Here is a 26,277-nt window from a genome sequence, read left to right on the forward strand (position 1 = left end):
ACATATCACAACTACGAATAGCAAAGGAATCCAAATAGGATTTGCAGTTTCAATTACCTGAGTAATAGAAATCTCATGATTTGTGTTAAAATAATTTTTAAACTTTATCATTAAAGCATACTGAACCATCTACCGATTAAAACAGGCTTCTATTTAATATTTTATCAATGTGATGTATTTTCATTTCCGTTAGTATGCAGCAGTACTGGTGCCCATTACTTCAGCTTCTTCTGACATTGAATATACCTGACCCATATGGAGTCCAGCAAACCCACAACAAAATAATGTTTTGTATTTCCCTCTACTAATGCCATATAATTAGATCTGCACATGCATATATGATTTTTAAAGGGAAACAGTGTAACTAGCCCAAAAATAAACATGAACAGAAAGATTCCGGTTTGCTTACATTAATGTCCAACTCCTGATTTGCAATCTATGCAATCCCTCTGACTGTGACCCTATATAACAGTATAACGCCAGAACAATCGACAACTGTACCCAGATTCAATCTGCCTCACTACTATGTTCCCTATTTCAGCTTGGTTGCTACAAAGGAGATGCCATGTAGAAGAAAAATTAGAGGACCAACTGATGCCACTCGAGTTTTCCTTAGCACTTGAGCAACTAGCAATAGTCTGAATAGAGAATGACTGCCTTGCCCTCTAACCCAACAGCAAGCATTTACTCAAAAAATGAATGGCCAAATACCTGAGGCAGAAACAATGACAAATTATATAACCTGACAGAGATTAAGATTATTGAGAAATCCAGAGGAATAAATTTATAACTGGCAAACCAGAGGGTAAAACACCATCGAAATAAAGGTGAAAGGAAGTCTAATAGATGGCGACAGAAAAGGCACAGAATATAATAGAAAAACTGAGGGGTAAAGTGGAAGAAGTTAATATGACCAAATAACACCTGATGCTTAAAATACTGCCCAGCCAATTATAAGATAAAGAAATGCCGTGAATAAAGAAAAGAAACTGGAAGCACTGCATGCACATTCCTTTATTCTTAGTGCACTGAACAATCTCTTCAGTTGCAGCCAGTTCCCTGAAACTCCCGCATTAGCACATTGGCGAATCTACTGACTTCTTTCCTGGGAGTGATTTAAATAAGCTACTGTCTTACAGCCTTAACTAATTAATACATTTCTTCAAATTTTGAAAAGAAAATTAGTCAAGCCTTGCTATTATTACTCAGCTTTCATTAGTAATTTGGAAACTCAAGGAGGGCGCATTCACATAATGTACAATAGGTCAGAGTAGGATATTCAGCTTCTGAATTTATCTAAGTATATAATAATTTTAGTCTGTTAGCAAGCACATTTCTTGTACAGCTTTTAGTTTGCATTAACAGGAGACTTTTTTGATTGAGGAATCATCATTGTTGACAACAGTGAAATATCCTTCAGAAGTAGGGCATAAACTCAGATCTCCTTATGAAAGCTGGTTTTGTCACAGCAGCAGAACTTGCAGTTGTGTCAAAAATCAGAAAGGAATAGTTCTAAGGATTGTGTTAATGTCCTGTAACCCATGTAATTTATGACACTATAATTCCATAGATTTCTAACTTACTGCTATTGTGTTTAGAAATTTTGATCACTGCAGCTGTTATTTTAAAAGACAGAATAAAGCAAATGAAATACATCCAGGATATCAACATGTCTTCCTCAACCTGCTATTTTGTCGCTCTATTGTTACATTTTAGTTCAACTATGCTATTACCTTGTTTCTTCAACTTCATAAAACATTTCACTTTTGTAATCATTCTTCTCCAACATTTAGTGACAACTAGAATTGTACATCTGAAAGCGATACAGTTGAAAACCTCTTCCCTATTTTGGTTAAATGTGATGAAGTGATAAATTAACAGATTGGATTCTGATGTTATTTTTACTGGTGCGCCATCAATTAGAACAACGTTGTCCTTTAACATTGTGCAATACATCCTCAGACATCAAGTAGAGATATGCAGACCATTATTGTTTGCACTGTTAAATTTTGCAAGCCTGAAACTTATGGAAGGATTGTTTTTGGCATTGTTATTCCATTGATGAATGAATCCTAAATCAGATCAGAAAGTTAGAACCTGTAGTTGGAATCATGCCTAGCACAAAGGAAGCTGGTTCACCTTGGTATCACTTCAGTCCCAGGAGTTTAGTGGGCTAGGTCCAACCATCTTTAGCTGTTTCACTTATGAGTTTCTGTCCATCACAAGTACAGTAGTGGGATGTTCACTGATGATTATACAACATTTACTATCATTCACAATTCCTCAGGCACTGAAGTAGATCATGTCCATTTACAGCAAGACCTGGAAAACACTCAAGTTGGACTTGCTCAATGATAAGTAACACATTCATTATACAAGTGCCAGGCAATGATCATCTCCAATAAGAGAAAATCTAAACATCACCTTTTGACAGTAATGACATCACCATCACTGAATTTTCCACTATCACCACCTTTCAGGGTTTTTGTTGACCAGAAACAGAACCGGACAAGCTAAATAAACAGTGGGGTTATCAGCTGGAAATTTTGCAGTGACTAACTCATTGTTTATCTGTCATCTACAAATGATTAGTGGGGGATTCAGTGATAGTAATTCCATTTAATGTTAAGAGATTATTAGATTGTATCTCAAAAAAGAGAGTCAGTTCTGCCTATAATGTGGTAGTTCCGTTCTCATGTAATCCTGTGTTATAAGAAAATAGTGTAATAGTAGCACCATTTAAACTAATGGGGCTGGAATCCCGCTATAAACAATACATGTTTTAAAACTTCGTGCTTTAGAAACAGTGTCCCCATTTTGTCAATCGTGTTATCATGAATTTGTGTTATCAAAACGTGCGTTTTAGCAGAACAACCTGTAGAATGTCTTAACACCAAGAACAGCTATGTAAGAATCCTTCTCATTGACTACAGTTCAGCCTTCAATACTATTATCCCCTCGAGACTAATTACTAAACTTAGTGATCTCAGACTAAGCCCCACGCTCTGCAACTGGATTCTCAATTTCCTGACCCACAGGCCACAGTGAAGATTGGGGACAATATTTCATCCTCACTAACACTCAACACGGGAGCCCCCCCCCCAAGGTTGCTTACTCAGCCCCCTACTATACTCACTGTTTACCCATGAGTGTGTCGCCAAATATCAGACTAATGCCATTTACAAATTCGCTGATGACATCACCATAGTCGGTCGAATCTCAGATGGCGATGAAACAGACTACAGACAGGAGGTGGAAGACCTGGAAAAAACGGTGCACTGAGAAAAACCAAACTCTCAATGCTGGCAAAACCAAGGAAATTATTGACTTTCAGCAGGATGTTACTCATAAACCCCCAACACATTAACAGCACAGAGGTGGAACTGGAGAGGGTCAAGCTCCTGGAAGTGGTCATTTACAAGCTTTCTTGGACTCTTCATGTGGATGCACTGGTTACAAAGGCAGCTGAGGAAATTTGGCATGATGGTGAAGACCCTTGCCAACTTTCCGAGGTGCACTATCGTGCATTCTGTTTGATCGTATCACTACCTGGTATGGCAACTGTACCATTCAAGATCGGAGACGGTTACAGAGAGTGGTGAACTTGGTCCATACAATCACAAAGGCCAACCTCCCATCTACAGAATCCATCTAACAGGCCCACTGTCAAGGGGGCCAGCATTCTCAAAGATCCATTCCACCTTGGCGATGTTTTTCTACAATCTCCACCATCAGGGAAAAGATACAGAAGCCTGAACGCACGCACCAGCTGGTTTCGAAACAGTTTCTACCCTACTGTTGTGAGAATACTGAATGGACTCTCAAATTCTTAACATTCACCTGTACCTGTGTTTTGTTTTTGCTGCTGTTTGCCTATTATTTACTTATCTATGCTACTTAACTATGCGATCTGCCCACATTGTTTGCAAGACAAAGGTTTTCACTATGCCTCGGTACAAGTGACAATAAATTCAATTCAATTTAATTCAATTCATTTCCTTGACTCTGCAGTATCCATTGCCTTCAGTTGTTTCTTAAAAATACATGGAATGAATCAAGTTGGCTGAAGACTGGTATCTATAATGCTGGGGACTTCAACAGAAGGCAAAGATGATCGCCACCTCACTCTGGCAGCAGATGGATCCCAATGTTTCAGTGTTGTCTTTTGCACCCTTGTGCTGGGATCCCCTATCCTTGAGGATGCAGATATATGTAGAACCTCCTCTCCTATTAATTTTTTATTAATCTGCCACCATTTACAACTGGGTGTGCCAAGGCTGCAGAGCTTAGATCTGATCAGTTTTTGTGGGATCACCTATCTTTGCTTATTGCATGCTGCATCTGCTCTATGGCATACAAGCACGTATCTTCAATTTTATGTAGACTTGGGCTGCTCCTGTACTCTTCATGGAACTTGGGTTGATTTCCCAGCTTGATTGTAATAGGGACAACGTGGAATATGCCAGATCATGAGATACAGATCAATGCTGAATGCGATTCTACTGTTGCTTACAGGCCACAGTAGTTTATGAATGTCCAGCTGAGTTACTAGGTCCGTCCAAAACCTGTCCAATTTAGTACTGTGGTAACGCCATAGAAAATGATGGAGGATGACGTGAAAATGGGACTTTTTATCTACAATGACTGCTCAATGGTCAATCCTACCAACAAAGCCGTTGACAAATGCATTTAGAACAATGGGATTGGTGAGGACATGTTCAGGTGACATAGAGTCCACTTGTGTAGATGGGTGCAGTTCCAATAACAATCTAAATTTAACACAATCCAGGTCAAAGCAATCTGCGTGATGTTATCCACCACCTTAAATAATTAATCAATCTCTTCAACACCTATGCATAGTGGCAGCACTGGATACCATTAACAAAGATATGTTGAAACAAATCAACAAGTCTCCTGCGAAAGCTCCTTCTAAAAAGGCACCCTTTACCAACTAGAAGGGCAGCAAATCATCACAGACAAATTCTGCTTCAAGCCACACATCATCTGGCTTGGAATTATACTGCCATTCATTCACTACTCCTGGGTCAAATTCCTTGAACAGCAGACATAGCACAGGAGACTATTTGGCCCATCGGTCTGTACTGGTCAACATAACCTAACTACGTTAACCTCACTTTCCAGCCTTGATCTATACTCTTGGAGGCTATGGCACAAAAGTGAATCTCTAAATATTGCTTAACATGTTAAGGTTTCTGACCAGACTCCCACCACTCTCAGGGCTTGTCTTAGCTTCTTACCACTTAGCTTAAATCGGTGTTCTTTGGTTACTGACCCCTCTATTAGTAATAAAACTGCCTTCTGATCAACCCCATCTATGCCCTTCAAAATTTTGTATATCTCTATGAGATCCACTCTCAAACTTTGCTGCTCCAAGACCACCCAGGCCTATCCAGACTTCTCTCATAACTCAGCCTCTCCAGCTTAGATAGTATCCTGGTACATTATAACTACACTCTCTCTACAGCAATCACATCCTTCCCATAATGTGGTGACCAGAACCGCATACAGTACTCCAGTTGTGACCCAACCAGCATTTATATAGTTCCAAGATAACGTCCTTATTCTATGCCTCAGCTAATAAAAGCAAGTGGCTCATATGCATTCATAACCACTTTATCCATCTGCTCACAATCTTCAGGGCTGTGAATATGCACAGCCAAGTTTCTCTGATGTTCAGCACTTTATAAATATCCTAACATTCACAGTGCAATCCCTTGCCTGGTTAGTCCTCTCCAAGTCTGTTACCTCATGCTTTTCCAGGTTGAATTCCATTTGCCACTGCTATGTCCACCGGACCATTCTGTTAATATCCACCTGCAGTTTACAGCTAAGCCCCTCACTAATTATTACCCTACCATTTTTTTTGGTGCCACCTACACTTAAGCCCAAATCACTAATGTATACAAGTAGCTAGGGTCTTAGCACCGATTTCGGTGGAACCACACATGAAATGGTCACAGTATCATCCCTTTACAATCACCGTCTGCTTCCTGCCTCTCAGTCAATTTTGGATCCAACATGTCACTTTGACTTGGATCCTATAAGCTGGTACTTTCTTGACCAATCCACCATGGGGGACCTCATTAAACACCTTGGGGTTTTTTTAAAATCATTTTGCAATCCAAGTAGACTTCATCAAATGTATCATTCTCATCAACATTCCTCATGTCTTCCTCAAAAATATTGATTAAATGTGCCAAACTTAGGAAGGAATGAAAAAGAAATCTATATTTACAGGAAAAAGAACATGGATCTAGACTTTGTATGTGGTCTCTGATATTCAATGCATCAGAAATCAGAACAATTCCAGGCTATTATGTCCATTGACGATAAGTACAAATGCAAATTACAGTTAAACTGAGGATAAAGTATAATTCAACATTGCTGTTAGAAAATAGTACTGTTTTGCTCATTCAAGCTACAAGTATAATTGTAATTAATGACAATGACAGAAACAAATTCCTATGCCAACATGGGGGTGCATTTTAAGTGAACAGAACTGAAAGCTGATGTGTGGGAGGAGAATTTGGCAAACAAAGTTGGATTTAGTCATTACAATCTGTGTTTATCTCTGTAAATAAATGGCAGTGCTTGACTGATATGACAGCAGAATTTAGAGTAAAGATTTGCCAACCCATCGGATTATCCAAGAGTCTTCAGGAATAGAAGAGGAATCTCCTGCATAGTGCTGCTGGCAACCTACAAGAAAAATACAGTGTTATATCTATAACCAATACTTGTGCGTTTCCTTCACCCAATGACCTTCCAATCGTTAGAATTTCACATGGAGACTGATTACATTATCAATTTTCCAGAAATTCATTTGAGAGTTGGCAACCAAAAAGTAGCAGAATTCACGTTTTCTTCAGGATACTTGTTCTGAGATTGAAATGCAAAAATGAATATTCCATTAAAATGTTTCTAAAACTGTGTTGGGAGCATAAAGAAACTGTACACACCACACCCACAACCACTCAAAGTACAATCAAGTACAACTGCTGCATTTGTAATATGTCCTTAGCACCGGAAAATTATCAAAGACATAACACAGGGGCAGCAAACAATCGACATTTGGCCAAAGGAGGAGTTATAATGAGAGGCAGATAGAAGTTTGAGCAATTAAGTAGCTTTTAAGATTAAAAGGCAGGTAACAAATTTGTGGAGATTTAGGGTTGCAATTCCAAAACTGTGGCTCAAAGGCAACATTATCACCCAAGTCAAAAGGTTGTGCATTTAAGTCCAGTGAACATGTCATGTTAAAATGTAAGCACATTTTTATTTGCACACCCTTGTTTATGACCTAGTTCTTAGCCACAAATTGCCTCCCTCTCCCTCTTAGTATACAAGGCATTAGGAGGTATGAATCAGTGAGCTAGATTATTTGAAAGAAAAGCAACCCTCCCCTCACCAACCAAACAACTGCAGCAACCCAGAGCAGCAGACAGGCAGTGTGTCCGGGCAGAGACTGGCACAGGGGAGACAGTCCTGGAACTTACCTTGAAGTAGCTGAGAGCTGGTATGGGGCAGACTGGGGGTTTGGAGCAAAGCAGGGGTGGCTGGTCGACTGGTGTTTGGCGCAGGCAGTCAGACCATGTGCAGAGGCTCTGCACTGAGCTACTATAAAATGTTGTTTATTTGAAATTTTCTTACCAGACTATAATGTCGATGCTTTAACAATGTCTTATTTCTAACTTAATTTTTAAAGTAATGCAACTACTTTTTAATTCCTCTTTTGTATCCAAGATTTGTACCTAGGTACTTGAACCTAAGACGGTGGTGCCATAAGAGGCAGATATTGTAAAAGCTTGCCACTGAACTTCTCCAATGGAGTATACATGACAATAAAGGATATTCTACTCTATTGAAAGAGACCTGACCTCTTCTTTAACCTACACCACATGACAAAGACCGAATTTGCTTGGAATACCAGCAATAGACCATACCACCTAAGACAAGCTAACATAAATGAATTCAAGCAAAATTCACATATTAATGAAGTAGTATTAAATTGTACAATCATTTTTATTTTGTTTTTTTTCCTCTTTTAGACTGGACTGACATTATCACATAAGAATCACTAATGATAGCTGCAGGTATCAAATCGAGCATCATTAAACTGTTAAAAAACCTGACAGTTAAACAGGTGGCATGTCTTTTCATTTAAAGCAAGGATAAATATCATTGACACTAACAAAAATTGTAACATCAACAAAAAATAACACCAGCAGGCACAATAGCAGCAGATCTAGATCGTTCTTCTGCCTCATTAATGTCAGCAAATTACATACATTCCCCAATCAGAGTCATCCTTCAGGTATTTCTTGTAAGCACAGAGTACAAGTAAAATTTCACAATCCTAGATCAAACCTTATGAAGTAGAAGCAACAGAAACTATTCTGGATAATTCTGAATAATAAGTTTTTGAGGATATGCTTTATTCAAATTCTGTTCAGATAAAAAGATTTAAGTAACTCCGGCATAAAATCTTTACAAAAAGAACTGACTGAATAAAAATTAATTTCTAATAAGTTCTTTATAATAAATTTTATAAAGGAAATGCATGGATTTTATCCCTTGTGAAACTCAATTTGTAATAATGTATGTCCAGTTAACATCATAACTTAAAGTCAAATTAAGTTTTATTAATCCTCCTTTTTCCAATGGTATTATACATAAAACTAAAAAGGGTTTAATAAAGTTTGATGGATAGCTAAAAAAATTGGTAATCTTTATTGTAAAAATATTTCTATAATTTTTACACTATCTTGTGGAATGTGTTCAAAGCATGAACTATGGAGATATTAGAACAAAGACTGATCTGATTTTACTGATGCTTTGTAATTAAAGCACTGGAAAAGTTAGTGTTTTGTTAGAAAGTAGTTTTTAAATTCCACTTTCAGCAGCAATATTTTTGCAATAGTAATTTTCAATCTTAGAAGAGAGAAAATACATTTAGTAACTTACTCCCATGGAATCATGTGCCCAAAAAACAACTTTTAATAGACTATTCACTTGTGACATCCTAATGCACTAATAATGAATAATTGTATTAAAAGGTTTATAATAAAAAACTGCCTCAAGGACATATGTGCTCATGTGGATTTGCTGCTTTATAAATAAACTACGGATGAAAAGTAGGAAGTGTGGTCTGGATTCAATCAGCTTTATGGAATTAATCAAAGTGATGATCCCTTTCATTGCAATTTTTGTATGCCATAAGCAATGGAACTGTGGTTACATTCCTAAATGTTCACCCCTTTATCTTAACGTGGATTTGATCTCATCGATTCCAAACTCAAGCAAAAAGAACATGACAACACATGTCAAGGCAAGCAATTTCATAAGTAACAAGGTTAAATATGCAGTAATTGCACAAAGGATTTTTATTGATCCTCTACTTGAAAGGAAAGTGAGGAGTAAACAGCTGGTTTGTTCCATGAATTTGTTAAACCAGCAATTTCACAAGTTGGCAACATTAAGCATCATTGTTTATCCAAAGCTGTTATTGTGGAAGTGAGAACGAAACACTGCGAGCTGCATTTCAATATGCGGTAATTTTGCTCTTACAGCCGTGAAATCTGACAATGGGCTACAGACAGTTGAATCGTATTAGTACCATTTTAGAAGTTTATTTCTGTTTTTAAATACTGAGGTATTTAGAAACTGAAAGGGTTAACACTACTCATGCAGGATAGCACTAAACAGCATGTACTTTAAACTTGAATTAAAATTACTATCAATAATAATGCAGGTGTACCTACTTCTCTTTGATTTCTGTACCAGAGCATCCTACATGAACATCCTTGACCTGCTGCTAATCTCACCTCAATTGTTTTGGAATATTTCCAAAATTCTCTTCCTAATTTGTTTTCAACCGCCTCCTTTGTTTTTATACTCTTTTATACTCTTTAACCTACATTTACACCTACCTTTTTTAATTAAAGCCATGAGTCAGAAATCTGCCTCGGAAATGAAAGCAACTATACAGACCTTCACTGTAATTACCTTCGTAAAAAGAACACATTTTCTTCATGACCAAAATCACCAATTCTCCTAGAAATTCATAATTCTTTCTCAAATATTTGTTGAACACCAACCTGCATTTTGTTCTGGCTGTTGTTGCAACTATGATCCCATCAGTCCTCTCTCCCACAACATTTGACACCCTCTATTCTGATATCCAATTTTTAAAAATTCATGACACAAGATGAGGGTGTTGCTGGCTAGGGCAACATTTATTGCCCATCCCTCATAACCCAGAGGGTAGTTAAGAGTCAACCCCATTGCTGTGGGTCTGGAGTCACATGTGGGCTACACGAGATAAGGATGGCAGCTTCCTTCCCGAAAGGGCATTTGTGGACCAGATGGAATTTGCTAACAATCAACAATGGATACGTTGTCATTGTTAGACTCAATTCCAGATTTTTATTGCATTTAAATTCTATCATCTGCCATGGCAGGATTCGAACTCAGGTCCCCAAAACATTACCTGGGTCTCTGGCATTAAATCGCTGTGCTGTTAATCCAATAGGCTATCACCACCCCATTCCCATATTCCCACAGTATTGAGACTGAACTGGTCAAGGTACAAAAATGATCTTATATAATTATGCCTTTCTGACCTCATTCTCCTTAACATCTGCACTTTGATGAACGTTACATTCTCCTTTAAATTGAACACTGGTTGCAAAGTTGTAAACCACTGTAAGGAGTTCACAGCCAGGGACCCTTGGGAACAATACAAGACAATCTGGAGGTAAAAGGAGAATCAGCACAATCACGAGATGGACACTGAAGGAACTGAGGCATGGGAATTGAAGGTGGCAGTGGCAGGACAGGTATTGAGATTTGCAGAGGGGAAGTTGGAGGCTGAAGACTAAAAGATTTCAAGGGGGACCCTCATCCTCTTAGCACTCTAACTGCAATGTACTCTGTAACATAAATCTTTCAGGGCATTTGCACAGATTTCTGCAACTGCTGTTCCACACATGTTAAGGCACATAATTTGTTGCAACATCACAAACCATCATAACCTCCACTGATTTCTACAATTGCTGCATTTTGCACAATTTCCTGCTTGGAAACAACAATTTGTATTTCTGCAGTATTCTTTACATACAGAAAAAAAATCTCTGTTTTTCACACAAGGACAAAACAATAGACATCAAACAAGAGGAAACAAATGGGACAAGCAGCATATCAACAGCCAGAGTCATTCAGAAGGGTTTTGCAAAAAAAAAAGCTGAAAAAGGGAAAAAGCTGATTAGCAGTGATACAGAGCAATTTTAAAATGGCTATCAATCATGGAATTGAATTAGCAGATGCAAGAATGCTCTACAGAAGTGGAACAATCGCTATGGATTTAAGAGGTGTATTTTGCCCTTTTTTAAAAAATAAATAATGAAAAATTGAGTTAGAAGTCATATGTAGTCTGCTCCAAAGCCAATAAAGTAAACAGCTTGAGAGGACTTAGCTCTTTTTCAAGTTGGAACAATGGAAAAAGCGTGAATGGGTAGGATCAAGCTCCCTCAGATCTGGGACTCTAAAGTTTTAGCTTTCAGTAGCAATTGCTGGGGTTGTGAAGCTGGATGTGGAAGCTCTTTGTCCCCTCTCTGTTACAGCTAAAACCTGGAGTTCTCTTCCTGCTGCTAAAATTGCATGTGTGACCGTCTATTTTATTGAATTTGCCTTTGCTAAGGGCGCGTTTATGGGATGTTACTACATTGAAACAGTTAATTAGTAATAGTTAATACATATTGTTGTGCTAAGCATTTTGATAGAGTTACAGTCAAGCCAATTATTTTACTTTGTATTTTAATAATAGTATATGAATAAAAAGGGTGTTTTGTTCAAGCCTGTTAGTTTGGCCAATCAAATTGCATACGGAGCACAACGTCTTACACTTATCTTTAACGTAAGAAAACATTAGAGTCTAGACTAACTCCTCAATATATTTTGAGGGGGTTTGGTCAGGTGCACAAAAGAAAGAAACCAACATTGAAGAGTGGAGGAAAGAAACTAGGAGATCTGAAGATGAGAATATCAACTTGAGGGGGGCACAAAGTAGAACTGAGAAAGAATGGCTCAAAGGTGTGGGCAACAGCACTTTAAGTTGAAATTTGTGGAGTGTTGAATCATGTCAGCTGTAGCTCAGTGGCGTCATTGTCATTGGTGAATCAGAAGATCTTAGGTTAAAGCCAATCTTAAACAAGTAGCCTAAACTGATGCTAAGGTGGGCTAAAGAGCAGTGTTACATTGTCAGAGATTGCCATTTTTTGATGAGCTGTTTAACTGAGGTTGTGTCCAGTCTTGCAAATAGATATTTTAAAAATCCTTCACACTATTTGGAGATGAGTAGCATTCTTCCAACGAACTCTCCAACATTTATTACTCAAAAAACAGTAAATCACCACTTATTTCATTACTGTTTATGGGACCTAATTGCCTGAAAATTGGCCACATTTCCCTTCACAATGAGTGCAAAAATATGCTGAAAGTAGTTTGCTGGCTGTGCAGCATTCCGTAATATCCTGACATCATGGACGGTGCTTTATAAAACATTATTTCTTTCTTTAAGCCAAGGAACCTATCAAGAATTCAGAAGTCAAGCCTTAGGGCATGGGGAAGTGGTCTAAGTGCTTGCTGACAGAGGTAAAGAGTGAGGGATTTTAGGAGTAAAAAAAATTAGTTTAACCACTGACTCCTTACCTGAAGAAGTCTCGGTTTTTACCCTTTGCTTGTATCCAAGATTGTTTAATTCTATGTTAACATTTTGTCTGAGATATGACTGCACTTCAAAATCAAATTAGTTGATTGTAAAGCAGTGCAGGCCATCCTTCAAGTATGGTAATATACACATTCAAGCGTTTTCCTTATATGGCCAGTATTGTAAATATATCATAGGTTAGGATTTGTCTTCTTCTACATTAGATTATGGATCCTCAAGTAGTATACTATGGTCTGTCTTTGTATTTCAAAACTAGGTTTTCCTGGTGAGCTTTGAATTATGACAGTAGCATGGGCATAAGCTTATCAGCTTCTCCTGTTTGAAACTCACTTTCATTCCTTGTTGCTCAATTTTTATTAAATTCTATTTGTTAATATAGATGCGTATAGTCAACAACAATTACTGATAAGCCAGAAGAGAATGAGCTCAACACGTGAGGCAAAAGTTGATTAGTTGATAAGATGCATAATGCTTGAACCTGGTTTAATTGAGAATTAATGCTTAGTGAAGATTGTATGAAGTATTAGATAAAAGCACGAGTTAATTTTCAGGCAAAATTAAGAGGAGAAAGAATGGTTAAGTGGGGCTTGGATTTTTATTTTCAAATTAAAATTAATCAGGTGTTGAAACATTACTCTTCTAAATAGGCATGGCCAACAAGGACCTCCGTAAAGCTTTGTCTGAGCCAAGTTGAATTCAGTCAAATACAACTGCGAATCCCAGGTAAATCACTAAAATATGCAGTCCCTCGTTCATTCACTACAGACAAAGTTTACACAGGACTATTGGCTCTGACAGAAGTTCTCTTGTGATTTCTTCACCCAGAAAGTGGTGAGTCTGTAGAATTCACTATCACAGAAAGTGGTTGTAGCTAAAACATCATGTGTTTGAAGAAGGATGTAGATATAGCTCTTGAGCTAAAGGAATGAAGGGACATGGAGGAGGGCAGGACAGGATTAGGGTATTCAGCTCAATGATCAGCCATGATCATATTGAATGGTAGAGCTGGTGAGGGGCTGAATGGTCTACTCCTGCTCCTATGTTCTATGTTCCTATGATGTATTATCACTAAAGCAGAAATATTTATGTAAGACGTTGTTTCCTTAAAATCATGAAAGCTCTTAGAGTATGCTATCAGCAAAACTAAAAATCACAAGTTCGGTGATGCTTGATAAAGATTTGCTTGTAATATTCCTACAAATGCCTCAAAAAATGTAAAAACAAAAACTACACTTAAAATCAGTAAGCTGCACACTGGACCAATATATTCTTAGCAGAAAAACTCAAATTAACTTCAAACTTTTCTTCATATCCACATTCAAAGGAAAAGTCTCCTTTGTTACATTAAAACAAACAACCTATCAACTTGCTGAAGCAACAGCACTGAATATACCAAAGTGGACTTTCCATCTGATTGCCATTTGGATTTGAGGAGAATTCGACAGAGGCACAATTCACATATTTGAAATTAAACAGGATCTAACAGTTTCAAAAGCATTAATTTCATAATGGTTTTGAGAGATACAGCAACATTTCAGTAGAAGATACAGAAGAAGCAGAGATACTGCAATTTTGAGGAAATGTGATTTGTCAGAACAAATGAAATTAGGGTTAATGTCTCTTTTTTCCTTGCAGTCGTTATTGACAGATTGGCTTTAAGAGCTAACACACTGGGAAAATACTTCCCTTGCTTAATTAGCAGCAAATCAATTTCTTCCACTGACTTCAATGTATTTGACCTTGCACCCCTATCCACTAGCCTTGGGTGAATAAGGCTAGCCGCCTTACAAAAATGAAGCTGTAGTTCTGGAAATGCAACTCTTAATTTTTCCCTGGAATCTACTGAATGGCACAGAGGTTAGTGCCCAACGGAGATAGAATTTTAAAATCAATCCAAATAATTAAAGTGTGTAAAAAATTATCTACAGACTCATTTGTTACACTTTCAAACATTGATTCAATAAATATGAAATCTAAATATACTTCCTCAAATAATTTGAATCTAACTATGGAAAACCTAAAGTACAGGAAAAGTAAAGGAAAGCCTGGAATGTGGAAGAAATGTCTCCAAACCTGGAACAGATAGGTAGCTACAGGTATTAATAAAACACAAGGTAAAAAAAAAACTGACAGACAAAAAAGATGGGCTATTATTGAGATTACTTCATTTATATTTGATAGATCATCAGATTCCATAAATGGGAATCAGTTGCTGGAGGAGACAGGGGAAAATCAAACAGATAGTTTACAATCAGATACAGAATCACTGCAAGATTATTTTTGGGAAAAATAAACTAATAATCGATAATGTGGTGTGATATAAGCTTCATGTGCAGTGCCCACAACTCAGTACCTCAAATTGTTCCCACTACTATTACCTTCCAACTAGGTAGAATGTGTGCAGCACAGAAGCTGGCAATTTGGTCCATTGTGTCTGGTGCTACCTCTCCAAAGAAGCAATTCATCCAGAGTCCATCCCTTTTCATGCAGGTTTGTAAAATTTTCCTGGCTGATAATTATTTAATTCTGTTTTCGAAGAGAACTTATAATTGAATCAGCCTTCACCACACTCAGTCAGTATGCATCAGATGCTAACCAACTGCTGCCTAAAAATGTTTTTCTTCATTATTTCTTCTGCTTCCTTTGCAAATTATCTAAAATCTGCACACCCTTATTCTCTACCCATTATTTATTATTTCAAAATAATCTTTTCAGAAAACCCAATTTTTAACAACTAGGAGCAATAAACTAGGAATCAGAAAACCATGCTGATCACACATTGGAAATATAATCATTATAGCAACCTTTTAATATGGTGTATAAGAAGGAAGGTTTTAAGTACACTGTTGCTTCATCACATTCACTGTGCTTGTTGTCTGTGGTCTAAGCAAAGATGGTTTTTCAAATCCAAGTTATTGACAAATTTTCTCTGCCTCAAAATTAAATCAAAAGCACCCAATCCATGCTTCTAATTTTAGGTCATCTGTCAGCATTACAAATTTTCTAGTTCTGAGTAAACTTATTAAAATTATGATTTGGGAATATGTGGTATGAAGCTATTTTAATTTTCTCCAACACTGAAAACAATGAAAGTCTGTTTCTTCCACAACCGCAACAATGACAAATATTTTTCTGGCCGTTCTCCAAGAGAGTCAAGTCTTGCACCAATAGCAAATATTATAATTATATTAGAATTGCAAGATCACAGCTGTAAAAACAAAATATAAACCATACCAAGGTAAGATCTTAACTTACTGTATGCATAAATTCCAAAAACAAAGGGAGATTGAATCCATCTTCAATTAGCAGGTATAGTACTTTACTCATCAAAGAAACTTGAAGATGTTTATGAGCACTTTCTGACTGGAGATGGACAAGCCATAGATACAGCATGGTCAAATGCTACACAGTAGCTGTGATGAAGCATCTGCTGGAATTCACTGCTGCATAATATTGTTATAGAATCTACGTGAAAGCATACAAAGATAGTAAAACAACAGGATTCTTATGACATCTAAAACCAAGAGAGGCTTGTTTGTTTCATGCTGCACACTACATATTGTATTCAACATTTTTTTGCCATTAAAATTGACCTACTTTTTGCAGGAGTAGTTTAATTTTTCCTTTTTTTAAAAAAATAAATAATGATCAGGCAAAGTACCATAAAATAGACTTTCCAAAACCTTCTTAAATTAACCTAGCAACTGACTTACTTAAGACAACTGACAGATCATTGTTGAGTAAATGGTCTTTCCTTCTGATGGAGGCACTCTATTAAAGCAGCATCCATGACAGTAGATGAAAGAAGGGACAGCAGTGAGAATTATATAGTATTAGTCATCTAGTTTGAACACATATGGGTCTTTAAATAAAAAAAAAGAAAAAAAATGATACAAGTGTACTTCAGGTGTAAAAATATTTTGCAGAAAAGAATGATTGATTGTAGTTAAAGCCTATATAACTTTTTTGTTGACCTTTACATGATTGCATTCCACATGCTCCACACTTGAAAATATATCAGTAACCATTTATCCTTAGCAATTGTCCAGATATAATGTAAATGACTGAGCTTACCATGTACTGTCAACAGCCTTATTAATAGTTTGGGTAGCCAGGTCTGTGGCAATGAACTCCCATTGCTTTTTGTCAAAAGATGTGAACTATTTTTTTGTCTGCCAGAAACAAGTGAATTGAGGAAGCAGCCATTTGTGCAGAGGTGAGTGAAGGGCCCATAAGAAGTCTTGAAAAATCAATTTAACAGGATTTGCTTTACAAATTATGCATTTAATCAGAATATTTAACATTGAACTAAACAATACAAGAATCAGGATCCTAAAAAGATGGCATAAGTGTATTCAGTGTGGTAATGAAAGAAACTTGCAATTAAAGTATTTAGAAATTGAAAATCTTCACCATCAGAATAAAATTAGATGTAGTGTTTTGAGGAACACATCATTCTTCAATAACTCCTGTTGACAAAGAAAATGTGTATTGAAACCTTACAGACCAGAAGGTCTCAAGTTTAAACACATGATTCAAGGTGAATAGCTCAATCTCAGCTGAGGTAGTAATACTGTACCAGTCTCTCTGATGAGACCTGCTGGAAAGCACATGAGGACACAGGGTTAAGACTGACCAGGCTCAGCTTTCATGCCCTTGATAAATTGCTATTATTTCACTGGTTGGACAAAAGTAAACCAATATTTTTAAAACAGCCTATTCAAGATGTTCTGACACACTTCCAGGGCAGGTAGGACTTGAACCTGGACTTTCTGGCCCTGTGGTAGGGCATTACCAATGCGCCACAAAAACCCAAAAACAATAGTTACTCAGGTGGCAGCATGACGGTTCAGTAAATACAGGTTCCATACTTCCACACAAGTGTAGCAGGAGGAAAGAAAACCGATGCTGAAAAAAATGTATAATGTATTAAAAGCGCTGATCAAAAGCAACTTAATCGAAAACACCCTCTATTTTTCTTCTTAGATCCCTCAAGGTCAAACATGCAGAAATACCTACAGAAGTTCCCATGTGAATAGCCATTCATCTACTAAAGCTTGAATTTCAACAAAAGAAGCATTTTATTGTATGGTGATGGGTTTTTGGGGATGGGGATTGGGAGAGGATAACTGAAAAAAATAAATGCAATAACTGTTGATGAACATGCTTAAAATACTAAACTAGGAATGTCACACATAACCAAGATATCAAAAGGAATTATTTTTCCCATCAAATTTGATTGCTAGGTTCTCTCTTTTGGAATTCCAATATTTTGCTGGATGTGAATAGGTATCACGTTGTTAAATGATGACAATTAAATTGAGACACTCAAATTTAAATAAGTTTGAAAGTCTGACATATAACAAATGACAAATATTAAGAGTAAGTATTATTGCTGTAGCACTGAGGCCATAGTGCACATTTTATTGGGCTATTAAAATGCAGTTTAGGTTTATGTAAAAGGCAAGGGGCCAAAATTTGTTTCATGGTAAACAATAATTGCAACTAAATTAATAGGAAACATCTGTCACCAAATTTAGAATGGATTTAAAGTGTCTTTCAAAAGGCCAGTGCAGCAATTGTTTCCCCTTTTGTCATTTTAACAGACAGAGCATGTGCAGACTGGATGGGGTATAATTAGATTCAATTTCACTTATACATGATTTACATGAGTTTGTATTGCACTCATTATCAATTTTCTGCTGAAGAACTGATGCAAACATTGCTTCCATGACAAATCCTCATGCAATAGCCAAAGAATATCCATGGAAAAGGGACATAATTAGGTATCCATTGGCTACTGAGACCACAGCATTCTTTGTACATACGTATACAATATTTATTCCAACCAGAAAAATACATGTCAAATTTAAATATTTCAGTTATCCCATTCCATCTTAATATGTATGTGGCTGGCTTATTTATAATTTAACTTCTACTTTGTCCCTGAGTTAACGAGAAATAGATTGAAATTTTCTTAGTATATATGGTGGTCTATGCTGTTTGAATAAAACAGATGGCTAATTATTATTACTTTTGAAAGGGAATTGCAAAATTGACAGATTGGTTTGGCGGCCCATAATGTGTGGTCCGAGCTGATTGAAGCGGCCGAGTAGATCAATTACTGTGACCACATCACAGACCGTCGAGATAACTGAATAATAAATACCCTACCAATATGGGCAGTATCTCACTATTCGTTATGATGGCGTTAGAGAAAGAGCAGTAAGTACCTCATCGCTACAAATCTATTAATATAGTTGGCTGAAGACACTGTCGGATTCAGGACCATACCCCCACCTCCGCTTAAATAAAACACAATTTCACGGACAGGTGACAGACTGAGCAACTCTTCCTCGCCTATGCATAGGTACCTGGATTTGCAGGGGGAAATGTCGACTGATATTTCAGACATCCTTCAATCACAGTAACCCATCTCACAAGAACTCGCGGCCAAGGTACAGACAGAACAGATTAGCGCTGCATTTCACACAACCCATCCCTAACTGCAACAGTCAAACGTAGATGTTCAAAAAACAAAGCATATGTGTATGTGCTGAAAAAGAACAATAGCCAGGCAAGCAGGGTTTTTTTGCATTCTTCCGAAAAATAGCAGACAGTGCAGCTGTAAAAATAAACTACTTGTTTAAATAATTAATTTCTTCCAAAATCTAGAAAAGCGACACATCACAATGGAATAGTACAAATCGCCACCATAAAAGCACGTCTCGTTTCACAGGAAGCAAATGTGGGAACAATTACGCTGGGAAAAGATCTTTCGAATTCCGCTGGATTAATGTTTGGGCTGAATCCTCGGCAGCTGTTTAAAATCATTACACCATCGCTAAGGAAGCCAGTAAATTGGCAACACGTCCGCTACAAAGAAGACATTTGTTAATGCAAAGATATTTGTACTGTGACGGCAGTGAAAGATACGGAGGAAGGAAAGACATCGGAGACGCTCTTTACCTTTCATTCTCCACGCTCCTAAATCCAGGTAAGATGTGCCGGAAACTGCTGTTCCTGTCGAGCTTGGGCTGGCTCTTTGTCCTTTTGATGGAACCTTTCAGCCGACGGCTCAGGAACCCCTGTTGGCAAATGACAAGAGGAGAGACTGTTGAGGCACTTCCGTCCGAGTGAAAGTCTGCGACTGGCCGGCACAGCCTTTGCTGCGAGCAGCGCGCATCGTCAGCGCCGGAGCACATCCCACAGCTGGGAACAGTGGGAAGCGGCAGCATTCACTGCATACTCCTTCTGGTTGCCTTAGCGACCACTAACTCTCAGAATAACTGTCTTTGCCTTGTGTGTGAGAGTGAGAAAAAGCGAAGGATTCTCAACACCTGAGAAACTTTTCTGCATTTAAAAAAAACTACAATACTAACATTTACCCACTGTTCAGGTTGTTACAAATCCTGCGTTAGTTAGGACAATATCTGTTACTTTTACGTAGCATGTTCCACTTGTAAGAAAACTATTCACACGTAGCAGTTCAATGTTCCATAAGTTTGTCTCAGCGTTGCAAAGCGAGAATAAATTGCATTTTATTGGGCTGACAACAAATTATTCTTAACTCCCCTTCAAATATGTGGTGAGAGAGTGACCTTAAACTAAGTGCCTTCACATTGGGACATAATTTTAAAATGGGTTCAGTATTACCATGCAAACCATAAAATTTTTTTGTTTCTAAAACTGAAGATTAAGAAGTATTTCCGGGTATGATAAGTATTTCTGCTAAAGTGCAAGAATTTTTAAGCATCAGTAAACTATAGATAAAATGCTAAATTGTCCATGAAATTAAGAGCACAATAACGATTTAAATCCGATATACAAATGTTGAAACACAACACACATAGGCTTATTAATTTAAATGCTACAGAAAAATTGGAAATAAAGACAAAGTTTAGTTGCAATGTTTGGCCAAAATGAGTTGCTTCTTCATTTCATTAACCTGGAAAATGATATCCAGTTACACAAGGGAATAAACTATTTAAAGGCTTACTGTCCAGACACTACAATGATAGTTTTTTAAAAAGGTGTATGTTTAATAATGAAAACATAATTACAGGTCTTTGGATTAATAAGATTTTTCTAGTTTACATGGGAAGTGATAGCATTTTAAATGAGACTGTCTAGTCATAACTATACTGTGTTTAAGTAGTAAGCTTTAGCTTTTAGAAACATTTAACAATGGATGTAAGTTTGCTTGCTGAGGTGGAAGGTTGATTTTCAGATGTTTCATCACCATACTGGGTAACATCATCAGTGAGCCTCTGGTGAAGTGCTGGTGTTATGACCCCCTTTCTATTTGTGTTTAGGTTCCCCTGGGTGGTTGATGTCATTTTCTGTTCTTTTTCTCAGAAGGTCGTAAATGGGGTCCAAGTTGATGTGTTTGTTGATAGCGTTCCAGTTGGAATGCCATGCTTCGAGGACTTCCTGTGCATTTCTCTTCTTGGCTTGTCCGAGGATGGATGCGTTGTCCCAGTCAAAGTGGTGTCCTTCCTCATCTGTCTGTAAGGATATTAGTGAGAATGGGTCATGTCCTTTTGTGGCTAGTTGATGTTAGTGTATCCTGGTGGTTAGTTTTCTGCCTGTTTGTCCAATGCAGTGTTTGTTACAGTTCTTGCAAGGTATTTTGTAAATGACATTCATTTTGTTTGTTATCAGTATAGGGTTTTTTTAAGTTCATTAGCTGCTGTTTTAGTGTGTTGGTGGGTTTGTGGGCTACCATGATGCCAAGGGGTCTGAATACTCTGCCAGTCATTTCTGAGATGACTGATGTCAGGGAGAGTGGCTAGGGTTTCTGAATGTGTTTTGTCTGCTTGTTTGGGTTTGTTGCTGAGAAATTGGCAGACTGTGTTCATTGGGTACCCGTTCTTTTTGAATACACGGTATAAGTGATTTCCCTTTGCTCTGCGTAGTTCCTCTGTGCTGCAGTGTATGGTGGCTCGTTGAAATGATGGTCTGATGCAGCTTCATTTGTGGATGTTGGGATGATTGCTTCTGTAGTTCAATATTTGGTTCCATATGTGTAGTTTTGTTGTAGATGCTGGTTTGAAGTTCCCCGTTGGCTGTTCACTCTACTGTGACATCTCAGAACGGCAGTTTTTTTTGTTGTTTCCTCCTCTTTAGTGAATTTTATGCCAATAAGGATATTATTGATGGTCTTGAAGGTTTCCTCTATTTTGTTTCATTTAGTGACGACAAAGGTGTCATCCACGTAGCAGACCCAAAGTTTGGTTTGGATGGTTGGCAAAGCTGTTGTTCGAGTCTCTGCATTATTGCCTGGGAGTATGGGAATAGCAGTTTTGCAGAAGAGTGGGTGAGAGACATAGTCAAGGTAGCTGTGGGCGTCAGTGGGTTTGAAATGGAGATCAGCGGTGTGTCAGTTTCCAGAGATGGAGTCCAGTCAATCACCACATTCAACGCATCATCCTCCGACATTTCCGCCACCTACAATCAGACCCCACCACCAAAACCATATTTCCTTGCCCCGTCCACTTTCCACAGGAACCGCTAACACCGCAAATCCCTCGTCAACTCTACACTCAACACCAACTTCTCCACTACACCCAGTACCTTTCCCTGCAGCTGCAAGAGGTGTAACACCTTTCCCCATATCTCCTTCTGTCCAAGGCCCGAAACAATCCTTCCAGATTTGACAAAGATTCACCTGCATGTTATCCAACCTCATCTGTTGCTCCTCATGTGGTCTCCTGTATATCAGGGAGACCAAACAGATTCAGGGACTGGTTCACAGAGCATCTACGCCTTGCATGCATTAACCAACCTGACCTACCGGCAGCTATCCACTTTAATTCCCCTGGTGACATGTCCATCCTTGGCCTCCTCCACTGTCAAAGTGAGGCCAAACACAAACTGGAGGAACAGCAGCAGCTGGGAAGCTTACAGCCCAATTTCCTCAACATCAACTACACCAGCTTCAAAGTTCCTCCACCCCCAGCCTTATCCCATGTTTAGCCCCACCCCTTCTCCTCCCCTCCCTGACCTGCTCTAAATTGTCCACCTTCCTACTCACCTAACCACTCCATCCTTCCCACTGACCAATCACAATATCCCCCAACCTGCATCCACCTATCACCATTCCCCCAAATCTTCCCCAGCCCTACCACCACACATCCCCTCGTTCTATGTATGTCTGGGCTCCCTCCTCCTGCCTAGTCCTAATGAAGGGGTTTGGTCTGAAGTGTTGACTTTCCTGCTCCTCAGATGCTGTCTGACCTGCCTTGTCCTCCCAACTTTGAATTAACAACTCTGACTTCCAGCATTTGCAGTCCTTACTGTCTCCTGGTTAGATTCTCTCTTGTTGGAGATGGTCATTGTCTGATACTTGTATAGTTTGAATGTTATGTACACATATCAGCCCAAGTTTGACTATCACTCAGGTTATGTTGCACATAGATTCAGTCTGCTTTTGATCTGAACCACTATGACTGTTACTGAACAATCATCAGTCAGCATCCCCATTTCTGAACTAATGATGGTGAGAAGATAATTGATTCATGCAGTTGAAGATGCTTGGGCCTAAAACATTAACACAAGGAACACCTGCAGTGACATCCTAGAGCTGAGATGATTGGTTTCCTGCACAAACATCTTCTTCATGTTCGGTACGACTCCAATCAATTGAGAGTTTTCCCTGATTACCACTGACTTCAAATTTGATAGGGAGTCCTTGTTTCCATATTCTGTCAAATGTTGACTTGATGTCAAACACAGTCACTCAACTCCTGTTGAATTCAGCTCCTTTGTTCATGTTTGCAAAAGGATTTTAATAACATTAGGGCCCTGAGGAATACAAATTGAGCATCAGTAAGCAGATTATTATTGTATTAAATGCTGCTTGATAGCACTGTTACACCTTCCATCACTTTGCTGATGTTGAGGGTGCTATTTGGTTGGGTTGAATTTGTCCAGTTCTTTATTGGCAGGAAAGACATGGACAATTTTCCATTGTTGAATAAATACCCGTGTTTTGGCCATACTGAACAGCTTGGCTAAGGGTGTGCTAACTCTAAAGTACAAGTCTTCAATATTGAGATTGCTGAGATTTGGTGTACTTAGCATCTCAGTTCTTTCTTTATCACAAGGAGAAAACTAAATTGCTTTAAAACTCTAATGAGATGCTGAGGCCTAAGGAAAAGGCCTAGTATATCACATTGTACATTAATATTGCCTCTTGCTTTCTCTATTGGGTACTAAACATTTCAACTACCTTCACTACTGGCAGCAGAACAGGTGAAGTATTGAGTAGATAATAGGTATTTCATTGTGTTCAGTTGCACTAGCTTAAATTGATAATGAACTGCTATGAAATTACTTATGAAAAAAATGGCTGTGAATTCAATTCTCAAACTTAGTACTGGCTGTTGACTTATTGAATGATCCCCAAAAGAGTCATACTCTTTTTGTCTTCATTATACTATTAAAAGATGGATGTTAGCAACTCACAATGAATCATCTAATAATAATAATTTATCAAAAGGTGTGTGTAGAGTGAACTGATTTCAGAATGAACTTGTGAATAATCAATGCGTTCTGCAATCTGGAATCAAGGAGGGTTCATGACTTACTTCATGACAAAGGAAAGTGAGATATCAAAACGGCTGGAAGGAATTTGGAAGATGATAGAGATGAACCAATTACCATGGTTTATCTCAAAACAACAAAGAATAGGAACAAAGTCCTACTTCTGGAGTAAAAGCAGCCATAAACAAAAATAAAAAGGACCTCAAGGGTAGTAATTTCCAGATTAGAGTTGAGCAATGTGATAATAACTTCGGGAGAAACAGACCAACAAGTCAGTGTATGAAGGAAAAACAAGTGTGGATAGCAAGGTTTTCAGTTTATGTGACAATAGTCTTGCGCCCCTGAGACGAGTTGCATCTGAACTTGACTGAGACCAATGTCCTAGTGGAAAGCATAAATGTGATTGAAAAGAAAGGGACACTCTTACAACATCAGCAACTGCACTATAAAGCAATTGGGATGTTTTGAGGTTAGGAAAGGTGTGCTACTTAAATGCAAGTCTTTTAACTTGCTTCAACTAACAAAATCTGGGGAGAGGGATGGATGAGAGGATTTGAGTAAATACAATTGCAATTTAAAAATAAGTAAAATGGATGAGAACAAAAGTCAGGGTGCAAAAACAAATGCAGACAGTGGTCGAAGAGCTTCAGCCTCATTCCTGATGAAGGGTTTATGCCAGAAATGTCGACTCTCCTGCTCCTCGTTACTGCCTGCCTGGCTGTGCTTTTCTACACCACACTCTTGACTCTGATTGCCAGTATCTGCAGTCCTCACTTTCTCCAAATACAGATAGGGGCAAAGGGTAGAAAAAGGAATGAGGATAGAATTTAGGAGAACTAAAATTAAGAAAATTGCTGGCAAAGTAGTACAATAATGAGTAGCCTATTCTCCTTTCATTGACAATCCCATTGGGAAGTGGATTCCACGCTGACTGCATAGTCCAGCTCTGGAGCTGCAGGCTCTGTCATTGGTGGCACAGGTGGTGTTTGAGGCTGGTGGATGAAACACTCTGGATCTTGCATGTTCTTTCTGCTGCTTACGCTTGGCTTCCACATATTCCACTTGGTGACATTCAAAATGTTTGCTGCCTTTGCAGTTGCTTCTTCTCCAGTTTGAGTTCCAGGGCAAGAACTCCTATGTGTCATTTGTTTAGGGAGGCTTTCAGGGTGTCCTTGTCCATTGCAGAACTCAAGAGTATAGCACTTGGTTAGGGAATCTTGTGTGGGCGATGTGTCTCACCCATCGCAGCTGATTGGGTATGACCAGTGTCTCGCTACCAGGGACATTGACCGGAGAGAAGATGTTCACATTGTTACGTCTAACCTGCCAGTGGATTTGCAGGATTTTGTGTATACAGTGCAAAGTAGTAAAATAATAATAAGCAATATATTAAAAGAACATCAATGTACATGCATGCAAAGCACAAACAATAAAGGATACAATGGTAAAACTTAATAGGGTGAGTTTAGCAAAGGGGCTTTTTAAAAGACAATTAAACAGAATCATTAATACAAAAGGATTTAAAAGATATAGTAAGTTGTCAGCACATAAGTAACAGAGAATTAAGATGGGGTTAGAGCCATTGTGAGATGAGCTAAAATTAGATGTGATCATCTCAGAAGGTGAATGCTGAATAGTTACTGGGCATCAATTTTCCACAAGACAAAACCAAAGAAGAAATTACAATAGGAGAAATCATCAAGGGCATTACTGTAACTGTTAAGAAACGAGGCACTAAACAAGTTTGAGGATATTACAAGCAGACACTTTCAAGCAGGAGACAGCCAGGGCATAAGTAGCTACAAATTAGATTTTTATAGAAAAACGATTTGTGTTCATGGCAAATGTAATTCCCATCTTCAAAAAGTGAAGTAGAACTGGATGACATAACTCTAGGTCAGCTAGTGACTACTGGTAGTAGCATGGCTACTAGAATCTTTGCTAAGGTATCAGATTTAAAAAAACCTAAAGATATGTATATA

General features: G+C 38.1%; 1 protein-coding gene across 11 annotated transcripts in view; it reads right to left on the minus strand.

Moving 5' to 3' along the window:
- Positions 1 to 26,277, minus strand: part of LOC122564877 (disabled homolog 2-interacting protein-like) — a 684,630-nt gene that overhangs the window by 187,996 nt on the left and 470,357 nt on the right. For all 11 annotated transcript variants that reach the window (XM_043720268.1, XM_043720274.1, XM_043720269.1 and 8 more), the window contains one exon: positions 19,718 to 19,836. In XM_043720268.1, the coding sequence (XP_043576203.1) occupies positions 19,718 to 19,836 (119 nt within the window). The remainder of the gene's footprint in view (positions 1 to 19,717; positions 19,837 to 26,277) is intronic.

Source organism: Chiloscyllium plagiosum, chromosome 30, assembly GCF_004010195.1.
Source record: "Chiloscyllium plagiosum isolate BGI_BamShark_2017 chromosome 30, ASM401019v2, whole genome shotgun sequence".
Lineage (NCBI taxonomy): Eukaryota > Metazoa > Chordata > Chondrichthyes > Orectolobiformes > Hemiscylliidae > Chiloscyllium > Chiloscyllium plagiosum.